Genomic DNA, 17,580 nt, shown 5'->3' on the forward strand with positions numbered 1-17,580 from the left:
TCAAACTCTGAGCCCTTTGGATACCATAATCCTAGTGTTGGGGTGTGCCAAATATCGAAGAATTCGCTTCACAGCTAAGTGATGCGATTCCTTTGGTGCCGCTTGGAATCGAGCACACATGCAAACACTAAGCATGATATCTGGCCTAGATGCACATAAATAAAGTAAAGAACCAATCATGGAGCGGTATACCTTTTGATCGAACTCTTTACCATTGGCGTCAGGACCCAGATGACTCTTGGTTGGCATTGGCGTTGTATAACCTTTGCAGTCTTGCATTCCAAACTTCTTCAGGAAATCTTTGAGATATTTCTCTTGAGATATGAAGATGCCATTACTTTGCTGACGAATTTGAAGACCAAGGAAGAACCTCAGCTCACCCATCATGGACATCTGATATTGCTCTTGCATCATGTGTCCAAACTCATCACTGTATTTCTGGTTGGTGCAGCCGAAGATAATGTCATCCACATATATTCGGCACACAAACAGTTCACCATCATATGTCTTCGTGAAGAGTGTGGGATCCAGGGAACCAGGTTTGAAGCCTTTGCTCTTCAGGAAGTCTTTGAGAGTGTCATACCAAGCGCGAGGGGCTTGTTTGAGGCCATACAGTGCCTTGTTTAGCTTGTACACCATATCAGGATGCTTTGGATCTTCAAAGCCAGGAGGTTGTGCAACATACACTTCTTCTTCAATCTTGCCGTTGAGAAATGCACTCTTCACATCCATTTGATACAGCAGGATGTTGTGATGATTTGCATAGGCTAGCAGTATGCGAATAGCTTCAAGCCTAGCCACAGGAGCAAATGTTTCATCAAAGTCAATCCCTTCAACTTGAGTATATCCTTGAGCAACGAGACGAGCCTTGTTTCTGACAACTTGACCATGCTCATCTTGCTTGTTGTGATATATCCATTTTGTGCCAATTATGTTGTGCTTGCGAGGGTCGGGACGCTTGACAAGTTCCCAGACATTGTTCAGCTTGAACTGTTGAAGCTCTTCTTGCATAGCTTGAATCCATTCAGGTTCCATGAAGGCTTCAACAACTTTCTTGGGTTCAGATATTGAGACAAATGCAAAGTGCCCACAGAAATTTGCTAGCTGTGTTGCTCTTGAACGAGTGAGTGGACCAGGCGCATTGATGCTATCAATTATGTTCTCAATCTGTACTTCGTTTGCAACACGAGGATGAACCGGACGAAGATTTTGCTCTTGCTGATCATTGTCATCGTTAGGAGGATTGTCTTCGGGCTGAGCACTGTCTTCAGGTTGATTGGGTGCAGAAATGATAAGTTCCTTTTCAGGTTGTGCTTCATTTGGTATGATTTCTCTACTTCCCATGAGCTTGATGGATTCACTAGGTGGAACTTCATCTAGCACATTTGGCAGGTGCTCTCTTTGCGATCCGTTAGTCTCATCGAACCGCACATCCACAGTTTCAACCACTTTATAGTGAAAGAGGTTGAAGACTCTGTAGGAGTGCGAATCCTTTCCGTAACCAAGCATAAAACCTTCATGTGCTTTCGGTGCAAATTTTGAAGTGTGATGTGGATCCTTTATCCAGCACCTAGCACCAAATACTCTGAAGTAACTGACATTTGGCTTCTTACCAGTGAGGAGTTCATAGGACGTCTTCTTTAGAAGCTTGTGAAGATAAACACGGTTGATGATGTGACATGCAGTGTCAATGGCTTCAGGCCAGAACTTTCTTGGAGTCTTGTATTCATCAAGCATCGTCCGAGCCATCTCAATGAGTGTTCTGTTCTTGCACTCCATGATTTCATTCTGCTGAGGTGTGTACGGAGCTGAGAACTCATGAGTGATGCCCAATGTATACAAGTAAAGGTCGAGGCCGGTGTTCTTGAACTCTGTGCCGTTGTCACTTCTGATGTGCTTGATCTTGACGCCATAGTTGTTCATGGCACGGTTGGCGAAGCGTCTGAAGACATCCTGCACTTTAGTCTTGTAGAGAATTATATGCACCCACGTATATCTTGAATAATCATCAACAATGACGAAGCCATAGAGACAAGCAGTTGTAGTGAGAGTAGAGTAGTGAGTAGGGCCAAATAAGTCCATGTGTATCAGCTCGAAGGGTTGGGATGTCGTCATGATTGTCTTCGAGGGATGCTTGGCCCTTGTCATCTTTCCAGCTTCACAGGCACCGCACAGATCATCTTTCTTGAACTTGACGCCCTCGATGCCTATGACGTGCTTCTTCTTTGCGAGAGTGTGCAGGTTCCTCATGCCAGCATGCCCTAGCCTTCGATGCCAGAGCCAGCACTCTGAAGCTTTTGCTAGAAGACATACGGCAAGCTGTGGTCCTGCTGAGAAATCTACCATGTATAGATCATCTTTCCGATACCCTTCAAAGACTAGCGACTTGTCAGATTCCATTAGCACAAGGAAACGATATTTTCCAAATATCACAATCATGTTCAAGTCACAAAGCATTGAGACAGACATTAAGTTGAAACCAAGGGATTCAACAAGCATCACTTTATCCATGTGTTGATCCTTTGAGATTGCAACTCTACCGAGACCCAATACCTTGCTTTTACCAGTGTCAGCAAATGTGATGTGACTCTTGTCAGATGGACGTAAGGTTGAGTCCATGAGAAGACTTCGATCACCGGTCATATGATTAGTGCATCCGCTGTCCATAATCCATTCTGAAGCATGAGGTGTCATACCCTATAGTACAGTTAGGGGGATAGGCTTCACCAAGAGTATTGTGAAGCATAAACATTTGACGCACAAGAGGATTATCAAAGCTCGGATCAAGATTAGGACTGATAGGATGATTGGCAAGCGATTCAGGAACAAAATACATAGTGAGACCATTTGGGCATTTGATCTTGCGCCCTACAAGATGTTTTAGGTCCCCAGCATTAGCATCAGACGCCTTTGATTTCCGGCTGGAGACCTTTCCCTGCAAAAGAAAGTTAATTCTTCTTAACAACCCACATCTTCAGGGGTGGCTTAGAAGCAATGAGTCTAAGTGCAGCATCTGAGAACTTCGGCTTAGAAGCCCTAGCAAATAGCCTTGCAGGAGGTGAATAGTACTCATATGAATAAGCAGAAAAGTTCTTAGTTTTATGAACATAGCGGTTTGAAGAAACACGCTCATATTCATAAGTCTGAGTATGATTTCCCAGCAAAACATTGGCGTTAGGGTGACCCAGGTGAGTCCTCTGTCTGTATGAAGCCTTTGGACCATATGAAGCCTTTGGTATGGGATTTGTCTTCTTCCCAGGTGGTGTCATGATGACATTCACAGGAAGATTCTCAAGACAACTTTTGGGAACCCAGATCTTCTTCATAGGTGGCCCATTCTTGCAGTTAGTACCAATATACCTGGCAAACACTTCACCATTCTGATTCTTAAACAGTTTATATTTTGCATCAAAGGATTCATCAATGATAATAGGGTTAGCACAAGTGAAGCCAGATAAGGTGGATGGTCCACTGAAGGTCCCTTTGTAGCAACCCATGTGGTTTTGGGGTACTGCTCAGGCTTCCAGTAGGAGCCATCAACATTCATTTTCCTCTCGAACCGAACACCCTCTTTCCTAGGGTTTTGGTTCAGAATCTGCTTTTTAAGGACATCGCACAGTGTCTGATGCCCTTTGAGACTTTTGTACATCCCTGTTTCAAGCAATGTCTTCAACCTAGCATTTTCATCAGCAATAGTAGCGGTATCCTCAGCAGAGGGGTTAGTTACCACATCAACAGTTGAAGATATTGCAACAGTAGCAGCAGTAGAACATTCAGCAACAGAAGTAGCGTTATCACGCTCAAGGAATTTTAGACATGGTGGTTCAAATCCTTCCTGAGCGGGACTGATCTGTTGAGCATGAAGTGACTCATTCTCTTTTTGAAGATCTTCATGTGCCGCTCCCAATTTCTCAAGCTCTTGCTTCCTTTGCAGTTAATCATAGGAAAGCTTTTCATGGGTGGTTGAGAGCGTTTCATGACGACTTTCAAGTTCCTGGTACTTAACATGAAGATTTTTTATGTCTTCAATTAAGGACTAAGAACGGGTCATTTCCGCGTCCAACAGGTCATCGCTTTTGTCTAACAGTTTTTGAGTATGTTCCATAGCTTTCTGTTGTTCAGTTGCAATTTTAGCAAGTGTTTTGTAGCTGGGTTTGGATTCACAATCAGGGTCATCTTCACTTGATGTTTGAAAGTAAACATCGCGTGATTTTACCTTGGCACCACGTGCCATGAAGCAGTAGGTGGGAGCAGAGTCGTCCTTGTCATTAGCATCGGCGTTGGTGACGGGGCCATCGTCTTCAGTGTTGAAGATGGACTTGGCAACGTAGGCTGTAGCTAGAGCCAGACTTGCAACGCCAGGGTCGGACTCCTCCTCAGACTCCACCTCCGCCTCCTCAAGAGCAGACTCCTCCTCTGAATCCATCTCCTTGCCAACAAAAGCACGAGCCTTGCCAGATGAGCTCTTCTTATGTGATGAAGACTTGGACGAAGACTTGGAAGAAGACTTTGAGGATTTTTTTCTTCTTCTTGTCATCAGAATCATATTCCTTTCTCTTCTTCTTCTTCTTGTTCTCATTTTCCCACTGTGGACACTCAGAGATGTAGTGTCCAGGCTTCTTGCACTTGTGACATGTTCTCTTCTTGTAATCATGAGTAGAAGCTTCATCATTTCTTGAGCTGGATCGTGAAGACTTTCTGAAGCCCTTCTTCTTAGTGAATTTCTGGAACTTCTTCACAAGCATAGCAAGCTCCTTTCCAATGTCTTCGGGATCTCCAGAACTGCAGTCAGATTCTTCTTCAGATGAGGAAATAGCTTTTGCCTTCAAAGCGCGAGTTCGGCCATAGTTGGGACCATAAATATCTCTTTTCTCAGATAGCTGGAACTCATGTGTGTTGAGCCTCTCAAGTATGTCAGACGGATCGAGTGTCTTGAAGTCAGGGCGTTCTTGTATCATCAGAGCAAGGGTGTCGAACGAGCTGTCAAGTGATCTCAGCAGTGTCTTGACGATTTCATGCTTGGTGATCTCAGTGGCGCCGAGAGCACGAAGCTCATTTGTGATGTCAGTGAGGCGATCAAACGTGAGCTGGACATTCTCATTGTCGTTTCTCTTGAAGCGGTTGAAGAGGTTGCGAAGAACACTGATCCTTTGATCTCTCTGGGTTGAGACGCCTTCATTGACCTTGGAGAGCCAGTCCCAGACTAGCTTCGACGTTTCCATAGCACTCACACGGCCATACTGTCCCTTGGTCAGATGACCACAGATGATGTTCTTGGCAGTAGAATCCAGTTGAATGAACTTCTTGACATCAGCAGGGGTGACACCTTCACCAGTCTTGGGAACACCATTCTTGACGACATACCAGAGGTCGACATCAATGGCTTCAAGATGCATGCGCATCTTATTCTTCCAGTAGGGATATTCAGTTCCATCGAAGACGGGGCAAGCAGCGGAGACTTTGATTATCCCTGCAGTCGACATAGCTAAAATTCCAGGTGGTTAAACCGAATCACACAGAACAAGGGAGTACCTTGCTCTGATACCAATTGAAAGTGCTAGTTATCGACTAGAGGGGGGTGAATAGGCGATTTTTATGAAGTCTTCAAAACATGAGAGTTTCGAAGACAAGCAATAGAAATGAAACTATTGATATGCAGCGGAAGGTAGACTACACTAAGCAAGCCATAGCAAAGTATTCAATGAAGTGAAAGCATGAAGACTAATAGCAGCTAGGTAGTAAAGATCAGGATGGAAGATAGTATGAAGCCGAATAACGAAAGTATTCACACAGTGAAGTCAAACAGGTAGTGCATGCAGGCAGTGACTTCACGAAGACAAACTGTAAGTAAAGAGAGGGAGAGGATATAACCAGTCACTTGGTGAGGACAAAGGATTTGTTGGGCCAGTTCCAGTTGCTATGACAACTGTACGTCTGGTTAGGGAGGCCGAGATTTAACTCAGAAGACCGTGTCTTCACCTTATTCCCCTTGAGCTAAGGACACCCAGTCCTCGCCCAATCACTCTGGTAAGTCTTCAAGGTAGACTTCCAAACCTTCGCAAACTTCGTTCACCGGCGATCCACAATGACTCTTGGATGCTCAGAACGCGACGCCTAACCGGCTGGAGGATTCACAGTCCTCAAGTGTAACAAGTCTTCAGGTCACGCAGACAGAAAGACTTCAGTGATGCCTAACACTCTTTGGCTCTGGGTGTTTGGGCTTTGTCCTCGCAAGGATTTCTCTCTCTCAAAAGCTTCGGAGGTGGGTTGCTCTCAAACGACAAAAGCCATGCACTAACTCTGAGCAGCCACCAATTTATGGTGTAGGGGGTGGGCTATTTATAGACACTAGGCAACCCGACCTGATTTGTCCGAAATGACCCTGGGTCACTAAGGAACTGACATGTGTTCCAACGGTCAGATTTCAAACACACGCGATAGCTTGACTTGGGCTACAAGTAAAGCTGACTCATCCAACTCTGGATAAGATTTGCTCTCATTGTCTTCGCTCGAAGACATAGGATTTGGTTGAGCATCACTTCAGTCACTCTGACTTTGTTCACTGGGACCCCACTTAATAGTACGGTGGTTCCTATGACTCAACAAAGAAGAAAAGGAAACAACAAAACAATTAAGTCTTCGCGCTCCATAGTCTTCACACGATGTCTTCTCATATCATAGTCTTCAATGTGAATATCTTCACATACCACAATTGTCTTCAATGTCTTCATACATTTTTAGGGGTCATCTCCAGTAGGTAAACCGAATCAATGAGGGACTACTACTTGTGTTATCCTGCAATTCTCACAAACACATTAGTCCCTAAGCCAGGTTTGTCGTCAATACTCCAAAACTAACTAAGGGTGGAACTAGTTGCACTTACAATCTCCCCCTTTTTGGTGATTGATGACAAACTGGTTGAAGTTTTCAACATGTATATCACATACACCTTTGTTCACCTTGCCATCCCTCTTATCCGCCAAATACTTGGGGCAGTTCCGCTTCCAGTGACCAGTACCTTTGCAGTAGAAGCACTCAGTCCAGGCTTAGGTCCAGACTTGGGCATCTTCACTTGAGCAGCAACTTGCTTGCCGTTCTTCTTGAAGTTCCCCTTCTTTCCTTTACCCTTTTTCTTGAAACTGGTGGTCTTGTTGACCATCAACACTTGATGCTCCTTCTTAATTTCTACCTCCGCAGCCTTTAGCATTGCGAAAAGCTCGGGAATTGTCTTATCCATCCCTTGCATATTATAGTTCATCATGAAGCTCTTGTAGCTTGGTGGCAGTGATTGAAGAACTCTGTCAATGACACTATCATCAGGAAGATTAACTCCCAGCTGAGTCAAGTGGTTGTGGTACCCAGACATTCTGAGTATATGTTCACTGAAAGAACTATTCTCCTCCATTTTGCAGTTGTAGAACTTATTGGAGACTTCATATCTCTCAATCCAGGCATTTGCTTGAAATATTAACTTCAACTCCTGGAACATCTCATATGCTCCATGACGTTCAAAACGATGTTGAAGTCCCGGTTCTAAGTCGTAAACCATGGCACGCTGAACTATCGAGCAGTCATCAGCTTTGCTTTGCCAGACGTTCTTAACGTCATCAGCAGCATCTGCAGCAGGCCTGGCACCTAGCGGTGCTTCCAGGACGTAATTCTTTTGTGCAGCAATGAGGATAATCCTCAAGTTATGGACCCAGTCCATGTAGTTGCTGCCATCATCTTTGAACTTAGCTTTCTCTAGGAACACATTAAAATTCAAAGGAACAGTAGCACGGGCCATTGATCTACAACAACATAGACATGCAAAATACTATCAGGTACTAAGTTCATGATAAATTAAAGTTCAATTAATCATATTACTTAAGAACTCCCACTTAGATAGACGTCCCTCTAATCATCTAAGTGATCACGTGATCCAAATCAACTAAACCATGTCTGATCATCACGTGAGATGGAGTAGTTTTCAATGGTGAAAATCACTTTGTTGATCATATCTACTATATGATTCACGCTCGACCTTTCGGTCTCAGTGTTCCGAGGCCATATCTGCATATGCTAGGCTCGTCAAGTTTAACCCGAGTACTCTGCGTTTGCAAAACTGGCTTGCACCTGTTGTATGTGAACGTAGAGCTTATCACACCCGATCATCACGTGGTGTCTCGGCACGACAAACTTTCGCAACGGTGCATACTCAGGGAGAACACTTGTACCTTGAAATTTAGTGAGAGATCATCTTATAATGCTACCGCCGAACTAAGCAAAATAAGATGCATAAAGGATAAACATCTCATGCAATCAATATAAGTGATATGATATGGCCATCATCATCTTGTGCCTTTGATCTTCATCTCCAAAGCACTGTCATGATCACCGTCGTCACTGGCGTGACACCTTGATCTTCATCGTAGCATCGTTGTCGTCTCGCCAACTATTGTTTCTACGACTATCGCTACCGCTTAGTGATAAAGTAAAAACAATTACAGGGCGATTGCATTGCATACAATAAAGCGACAACCATATGGCTCCTGCCAGTTGCCGATAACTTTGTTACAAAACATGATCATCTCATACAATAAAATTTAGCATCATGTCTTGACCATATCGCATCACAACATGCCCTGCAAAAACAAGTTAGACGTCCTCTACTTTGTTGTTGCAAGTTTTACGTGCCTGCTACGGGCTGAGCAAGAACCGTTCTTACCTACGCATCAAAACCACAACAATTTTTTGTCAAGTGTGTTGTTTTAACCTTCAACAAGGATCGGGCGTAGTCACACTCGATTCAACTAAAGTTGGAGAAACTGACACCCGCTAGCCACCTGTGTGCAAAGCACGTCGGTAGAACCAGTCTCGCGTAAGCGTACGTGTAATGTCGGCCCGGGCTGCTTCATCCAACAATACCGCCGAATCAAAGTATGACATGCTGGTAAGCAGTATGACTATTATTGTCCACAACTCTTTGTGTTCTACTCGTGCATATAACATCTACGCATAGACCTGGCTCGGATGCCACTGTTGGGGAACGCGGTAATTTCAAAAAAAATCCTACGCACACGCAAGATCCATCTAGGTGATGCATAGCAACAAGAGGGGAGAGTGTTTTCCACGTGCCCTCGTAGACCGAAAGCGGAAGCGTTATGACAACACAGTTGATGTAGTCGTACGTATTCACGATCCGACCGATCCTAGCACCGAAAGTACGGCACCTCCGCGATCTGCACACGTTCAGCTCGATGATGTCCCACGAACTCTAGATCCAGCTGAGGTCGAGGGAGAGTTTCGTCAGCATGATGGCGTGATGATGGTGATGATGAAGTTACCGACACAGGGCTTCGCCTAAGCACTACAACAATATGACCGAGGTGGAAATCTGTGGAGGGGGCACCGCACACGGCTAAACAATCAACTTGTGTGTCTATGGGGTGCCCCCCTCCCCCGTATATAAAGGAGTGGAGGAGGGGAGGGCCGGCCCTCTCATGGCGCGCCCAAGGGGGGAGTCCTACTCCCGATGGGAGTAGGATTCCCCCTTCCCTAGTTGGAGTAGGAGAAGAAGGAAGGAGGAGAAAGGGAGAAGGAAAGGGGGGCCAGCCCCCCACCCCAATTCAGATTGGGCTTGGGGGGGTGCGCCCCCACCTTGGCCGCCTCCTCCTCTCTCCCACTAAGGCTCAATAAGGCCCATAGACTTCGGGGGGTTCCGGTAACCCCCCGGTACTCCGGTAAATGCCCGAACTCACCCGGAACCATTTCGATGTCCAAACATAGCCTTCCAATATATCGATCTTTATGTCTCGACCATTTCGAGACTCCTCGTCATGTCCGTGATCACATCCGGGACTCCGAACAACCTTCGGTACATCAAAACACATAAACTCATAATACCGATCATCATCGAACATTAAGCGTGCGGACCCTACGGGTTCGAGAAGTATGTAGACATGACCGAGACTCGTCTCTGGTCAATAACCAATAGCGGAACCTGGATGCTCATATTGGTTCCTACATATTCTATGAAGATCTTTATCGGTCAAACCGCATAACAACATACGTTGTTCCCTTTGTCATCGGTATGTTACTTGCCCGAGATTCGATCGTCGGTATCTCAATACCTAGTTCAATCTCGCTACCGACAAGTCTCTTTACTTGTTCTATAATGCATCATCCCGCAACTAACTCATTAGTCACATTGCTTGTAAGGCTTATAATGATGTGCATTACCGAGAGGGCCCAGAGATACCTCTTCGACAATCGGAGTGACAAATCCTAATCTCGATCTATGCCAACTCAACAAACACCATCGGAGACACCTGTAGAGCATATTTATAATCACCCAGTTACGTTGTGACGTTTGATAGCACACAAAGTGTTCCTCCGGTATTCGGGAGTTGCATAATCTCATAGTCATAGGAACATGTATAAGTCATGAAGAAAGCAATAGCAACAAACTAAACGATCATCGTGCTAAGCTAACGGATGGATCAAGTCAATCACATCATTCTCTAATGATGTTCCCGTTAATCAAATGACAACTCATGTCTATGGCTAGGAAACTTAACCATCTTTGATTCAACGAGCTAGTCAAGTAGAGGCATACTAGTGACACTCTGTTTGTCTATTATTCACACATGTACTAAGTTTCCGGTTAATACAATTCTAGCATGAATAATAAACATTTATTATGATATAAGGAAATATAAATAATAACTTTATTATTGCCTCTAGGGCATATTTCCTTCAGTACCAACAGGCGGTGAAGAAGCCATCTGATTTTGGCCATTGTTTGGTGCTATTGGATGGCAAACCAAAGTGGCCACAACTTGTGGATGATTTCAAGGCGAGCAAGAGGTAGAATGAGATGGATCAAGCTCTCATCAATCAATTGGGTTGGATGGAGAAGAGGGATAAGTTGTAGGGGGGATGCAAAAGCCACTGTGCAAATGAATAACCGACAAGTGGTGGGACACAAGTGGTAGAAGGCGAGGGCCGCCCATGACACTGCGGCGACAAAAATTTCCACCACATGGATGGGCATTTTTTCCATAAGGGAGAACAAGAAAGATGAGAGGTACAAACTCATGTAAGATGCGCAAAAAGAAAGGATGGATTGAGACTGAGAGATGGTGAACAACAAAAGTTTGTAAATGAGAGCAACAAGTTAGCAATTCAGAGGGAGAAGATATAATTGGAGAAGAAAGGGGCGTGTCTAAAATGGTAGATCGAGAAGGCCCGGACTTTTGGATCAATAGAGATTGAGAAGGAGAGGTCACAACTTGCTCGAGACATGGAGGATTCAAGGATAATGTTGGCTAATGCAAGCCTATTGGATGACCAAGCAAAGATATGGCTCATCGGGAAGAAGAAGGATATCAAAGAACATAGAGAGTATGAGGCGGCGAGAGCAACAATGGTCGTAGTGGAGCAGATGGCATGGATGGAGGTCGAGCAGGCAGCGGGGATGGACGCGGCAAAGATGGTGACACGACTGGTGTCCGGTTAGTGATCCCTCAAGGTCAAATTTGAATTTCATTTTGGATTGTCCGGATTGTTGAACTATGATTTATTTTTCTTTGTTGCATCTGTTGTGATTAATTTTTCTATATGATCCACATGCATGGATTTGAGGGTTTGAATTTGAGGTGTGTGGCAGCCCGGCAGCCCATGTGAGGGGTCGTCTGGTGCTGTCCACAGGCGCGCATGGGCGCATCCGCGAACGTTTAGGGAGTGGATTTGCCAAGTCCGGTTCTACATGCTCTTACATCCACTAGTTTGCAACCATAGGGGCGACCATGATGGAATTCATCCCACTACGGACCACTTCATTCCAGTAGTCAACATCTAGAGATTCATAAGCTTCTCAAATGAAAATGGGAGTATCATCCATGAGGTACACAATGAAATCGTCACTAAAGGACTTTATGGTCCTCTATCTCTTGCTCCTAACAGGAGCTTCATTGTCTTCCTCAATAGGATTTTCATCTTATGTTCCCTCTATTTCTTATATGCAACAGTTTGTCATTCCCTAATCTAGGTCCCCATGCCTCCTCCTTGTTGTCTGTGTCCCTCCTTGTATCAGGCGAGGATGATGGGAGAGCGGTTGCTGGAATCGGAAGGTTTGGCAGGTGGTGCCAGTGGAGGGATGGAGTGGAGTCGTGAAAGCCGGGTCGGTGAGGTTGACGAGAGGGAGGAACGTCCCATGAGAAAGCTGACGAGAAGGAGATTGAGTGGACAAGACCGCTAGCAATGGGAGGTGGCGCTGGCAAAGAGATGGGGATTGAAAAGAGGAGGATACGTGCCGCCAAGGAATGGGGTGGATGAGGACTGGAGAACATTGGACAGAGTGTGCATGCGCAGAGATGAAGTTGAGGACGGCAGATCGTCTGTGCTCTCCAGGGCATCCTCGAAGAGGAATGGGTAGCACGACGGCCACCACAATAATGTCGACACCGGTACCGAGGCCGCGGGTGAAGGGCATGTTGTGTGGAGTGGTGATGAAGGTGACGTCAGACAACAACCAACAGTCGTGGAGGTGGCACGCGAGACATTAGGGACGACGGAGTAGAGAAGGGCACCTATCATTTGTTTTCCTAACCGCCTACGATATATTCGGAAGCGACGACGAGTCATGCGTTTTCAAGAGGTGTGGTTTTTTACGAGATTGCCATCGCGCGGACGAGAGAGATGGGATCGTAGGAAGGGGAAGAAGGTCAACCATCACGATGACCACGGACTCTTCTTTAGTAGTAGAAATACAATTTTGGTTCGGTATCACCAAAATTTCATCCCTTGGGAAGAACCCAAAAAATCAAGAAATTTCTAGCTCGGTAAAATCAGAAATATTCATGGCGCATTTGCAAAAAAAAAAAAAATCATGGTGACTCCATATCCTCCTTCAGTCTCTTGCCACAACACAGCCTATTCAGCTCAGGTACTTGTCAAACGAAAATATCTCATCTCTTCATCCAAAAAGAAACGAAAACAAGCCAGCTAGTACTTGTGGGTGCTGGAGGTGGGCTTGGTTGAAGAGACAGAGGCAACAGAGCGGAGCAGCGCCAACCCAACCACCAAAGGCATTGAAACCTCCAAGCAACGCCTAGACGCAACGCAAGGAAGAAACGAAAAGCTCCTCATCAAACCGTACCAGCACGGCATATTTTTCTCCGATGCCCATCCTTCCATCGCCCCGCAACGCCGCAACAGGATAAGATCACATCGCAGATGCACAGTCATCATAACATATCATATCCTATCCCTTCTCCCACCCCCACACCTAACTTATCCATTATCTAATCACGCCTGAGACCATTAGCATTAACGCATCGATTACTACAACTGCTTCTATAGTAGTACTAGTACTAGTGTAGGACTCCACATCACACACAGCGACACAAACAGTAACATATGCTTCCCTTCGTCTCCTCTCCTTCTTCACCTTCTCCTTCAGACTTGTCGCCGAGAGAAATCAAAATCCCGGAGAAAAGAATGGTTAAGTAAGGTGAGCCATCAGAAGACAAGCCCAGCTCGTGCGACGCACCGACGCTGCTGTATGAAAACAATGCGAGAGCAAGGTTAAAAACTTCAGATGCCAAATGGGACCTTGTCGCCGTGATTGCGATCCATGATTTACTTGATTTATCTTCACTGCTACGTTTCACCCACTTCCCCAAGGCCAAGAGAGACAAGCGGGGTAAAGCAAGCGGTACGTGGCAACCCGTTTCTGTTCTTGCCGCCCGTTCGGCGCAAACATGGGGCGTAACTTTTCTTAGAAAACGGAACAGAAACAGTCGCCGTGGTGACAGATCGACGCACCACGCAGATTGCCGGGGAAAGAAGCGTACCCATGGATCTGCCTTTCTAGGCACAAAGTTACCGGTACCTGCAAAAGCGCCATCTTTCTCTTATTTCTTCTTGGGATTGATTTAGGCTGTCTGATTCTTCCTCGTTGGTGGCCATCTCAAGGCACATTTCATACTACCATTATCATCCCTTCCCACAGGGCAAAAGCATTAGGGCGACCTACCCACTTGGTGGTAGCACAATCATGGCGGAGGGGGATCCCCTATCCAGCAAATCAAATTTGCATCAACAAATTGTATATATATGTTTGTACAGGGCGAAAGGATCAGGAGCGATGCCATTAATTAACTAACTAATCTTATCTCGAGGATCGTTCATCATTAGTTAATGATGGCCAGGGTGTTGGATCAGTTCGGTTCAGTTCACCGGAGCAGTTCATACATGTCTGCGTACATCAGGTGAACGAGGTCAACGGGATCCAACTGATGGATACAAGAACACAACGAATTTAGCTCAAGACACTTACACATGCTCTTGCGATTACTTACTTATATATAATTAAGGAGTAAGTAGTAGTAACAGATCTACGGGACACAAGACAGATCAATGGCTGCGAATTCGCAGCTACTGATTATAACTAGCATCACCGCCGTTTCGAAGGTCTGACAGTGAATACGATCTCGGCGACCTGAAGCTGCCGCCCCTCCTCGCCGCCGATGCGCCCATCTGGGTGTTCACGCTGAGCCTCGGGGGCGGCAATGCCGGCGCCTCCCACCCGTTCTTGCCGCGGTGCTGCTCGTCGGAGCCGGAGTCGGAGTCGTCGTCCTCCTCGCCTTCGTCGCCCTCGGGGAGGGCGTGGTCCGGGGCGAGGAGCGGGGGCAGGTAGGTGGCCGTCGCCAGCGAGCTGCAGGAGGCGCGCCGGGACCAGGTGGCCAGGATGCGGCGGCGCTTGTTGAAGGGGTTCTCCGGCTTGGCGAGCTCCTTCACGGCGTCCCGCGCCGCCGCCTCCGCGAGGCTGGTGAAGGACTTTGACTTTCCGGCGTAGAAGCTCGACAGCCCGTTCCTGCAAAATCGCCAAGAAAAAGAAGGATCAATTTTCCATACTCCTCTTCCTCTCTCGATCAAATCAATTGCGATTGGGGAACCGATGATAAGCTGTGATCTCTAGACAAGATGAAACCTCATACGAATTTCCTACTCGCACTTTCGCAAATGGATCAAAGAATCCCCCCAAAAAAGATCTTTTTTTCCTCATTTTGGGCAAGCAAAAAAGAAGCATATTCAGAGAAGCATTTGACTCACTTGATGGGCAAGGAGTCCTCCAAGGCGTCCAGGCAGCCGAGCCCGGGCTCCTCCTTGAGCTTGCTCTCCACCTCCTCGTCCTCCCCTTCCCCGCCAACCTCCGACGAGGAGTCCTCCCCGATGGAGGAGCTCGACGGCGACGGGGCGCCGATGGAGGAGCTCTCCGTCAGCACCTCCTCCGCCTCCTCTTCCTCCTCCTCCTCGATGAAGAACCCGTCGCTCATCTTCTTGCCGAGCAGCTCATCCCCCTTGGTCCTCCCCGATCCGGGGAACCCGCCGAAGGGCCGCGCCACCGCCGTCGACATGTCGGATGTGTCCGTCCAGGAACAAGGACAACACCAACTCAGCAGCAACTTGTGTAAGAGAGAGAGAGAGAGAGAGAGAGAGGAAGAAATGGGTGATGGGATAAGATAAGAACAACGACAGGAGAGGAGTTGGGTAGGCGGGGTCTTTGTAGGCTCATGGCATGGGCGCCCACCACCGCCAGGATCCTCTGCGGCCAAGTATGACCCAATGCACCACTCTATTGCCGGAAGTGTGTTGTACACAAGCCCCTTCTAGATGCCTCTAGAACTATTCGAACTTTCGTGTCGAACAAACATCCGCTCGAGTGTAAGAACAGGTCGATAACCTGGAAACTGACGCGGCTCCCCTGATGTGCCGTTGACACACTGGCATGTGGACCAGGGCCCACATGTCAGTGGCCCCGTGTTAGGGGGCAGTACGTCAGACAATCCCGCTCCCCTGGAATCAGGGATGTTTTGCCTTGTACTAATTTGACCGTGTTGTATGGTGTGTCGGTGGGGTTTAGGGGTACGTGCACGCCGGAAAACTTTGGTGTCGTCAACTTTAGTTTGGTGGTATCTCTCTCAAGAAACCTCTAGAAACGTTTAGAACATCCATGCCAACAAACATCTGTTAGTGTGAGAACATGTCGATAACCTACAGCGATGGGTTGTTTTCGTGAGTTAATCATGACCTTTTACTAATATGTCCATGTTTTATTGTTTGTCGGTAGGGTTTAGGGTTATGTGTACGTCCGAAAAACTATAGTGTCGTCAACTTTAATTTGGTATTATCTCTCCCACGAAACTCTCGAACGATTCAAACTCTGACTCCAACAAACATCCGCTAGTGTGTGAGAACATGTCGATAACCTAGATGTCCATGTTATATCGTTTGTCGGTAGGGTTTAGGGTTACGTGTACGTCCGAAAACCTATGACGTCGTCAACTTTAATTTGGTATTATCTCTCCAAAGAAACCTCCTGAACGATTCGGACTCCCACACCAACAAACATCAGTGTCGATAACCTAGAGTGAGGGTTGTTCCATTAGTTAATCATGACCTTTTACTAATATGTCCATGTTATATCATTTGTCGGCAAGGTTTAGGGTTACACGTACATTTAGAAAATTATGACATCGATAACTTTAATTTGGCATTATCTCTCTAAAGAAACCTTTAGAACGATTGGAACTCCCACAGCAACAAACATCTGCTAGAGTGTGAGAACATGTCGATAACCTAGAGTGTGAGATGGTTCCATGAGTTAATCATGACCTTCTACTAACATGTCCATGTTCTATCGCGTGCCACTATGGTTTAGGGTTACGTGTATGTCATGAAAACTATGGTATCGTCAACTTTAATTTGGTATTATCTCTCAAGAAACTTCTCGAACGATTCAAATTATTGCGCCAACAAACATTCGCAGGAGTATGAGAACTTGTCAATAACCTAGATCAAGGGATAGTTCTGTGAGTTAATTTCTACTAATTTGTCCATGCTATATTGTGCGTCGATAGGGTTTAGCGTTACGTGTACATCTAGAAAACTATGATGTCGTGAACTTTTATATGCCTTCATACATGCCACGGTATCAACGTTGGTATAGACAAAACAATCTTTGGTAGTAATTATATGTTCATTTCAAACTCATTGGTTTATCCATACTATATCCAATGCACTACATTGTTGCATGAAGTGTGTGCTATACAAACCTGGCTTGCTTGAATAATGGATGTTGGCACATGTCTCAACCGCCCCATTTTATAATTACTAATTTGTCGATCTATACCGCAACATTGTAGGGTTTAGGGTTACTTGTACACCCACAAACTATGACGCCCCCAACTTTAATTAGGTTTTAGTGCACGGTGCACACTGACCATCGGTAGGAGAAAACATAACATTTGGTATTATCTCTTTATAGATAGCTCTTGAACTATTTAATCTTTCGTGTCGAACAAACATCCTCTTGAGTGTAAGAGTTGGTCGTTATCATAGAACGAGGGATGGTTCCATGAGTTAAACGTCACTTATACTTATACTCCATCCATATTGGAAAGAAAAGGCGTGAAATCCTTAGCGCGCACATTAAGGAGGGTTGACAGCGGGTGATTTTTTTTCTTCAGATTTACCTATATAAAGTTACCGGCCATTTTACTTGATTACATTTCCGACACCTTTATGCCACCC

General features: G+C 45.9%; 1 protein-coding gene across 1 annotated transcript; it reads right to left on the reverse strand.

Annotated features, from left to right (window-relative positions):
- Positions 1-14,076: 14,076 nt before the first annotated feature.
- LOC123122018 (uncharacterized) lies at positions 14,077-15,526 on the reverse strand. The gene is made up of 2 exons (XM_044542140.1): positions 15,100-15,526; positions 14,077-14,860 (listed from the first exon to the last, which is right to left on the reverse strand). Exons 1-2 carry the CDS (start codon positions 15,402-15,404, stop codon positions 14,422-14,424), a joined length of 744 nt encoding a protein of 247 aa, XP_044398075.1. The 5' UTR covers positions 15,405-15,526; the 3' UTR covers positions 14,077-14,421.
- Between the last annotated feature and the right edge of the window lie 2,054 nt (positions 15,527-17,580).

The sequence above is a fragment of the Triticum aestivum genome, chromosome 5D (assembly GCF_018294505.1).
Source record: "Triticum aestivum cultivar Chinese Spring chromosome 5D, IWGSC CS RefSeq v2.1, whole genome shotgun sequence".
NCBI lineage: Eukaryota > Viridiplantae > Streptophyta > Magnoliopsida > Poales > Poaceae > Triticum > Triticum aestivum.

What these genes read in the sequence shown, in the direction of transcription:
- LOC123122018 (XM_044542140.1), bottom strand. Translation starts at nt 15,404, where the DNA reads ATGTCGACGGCGGTGGCGCGGCCCTTCGGCGGGTTCCCCGGATCGGGG. An exon ending in GAGGACTCCTTGCCCATCAA is followed by an intron (nt 14,861 to 15,099) that starts GTGAGTCAAATG and finishes GCGATTTTGCAG; the next exon opens with GAACGGGCTGTCGAGCTTCT.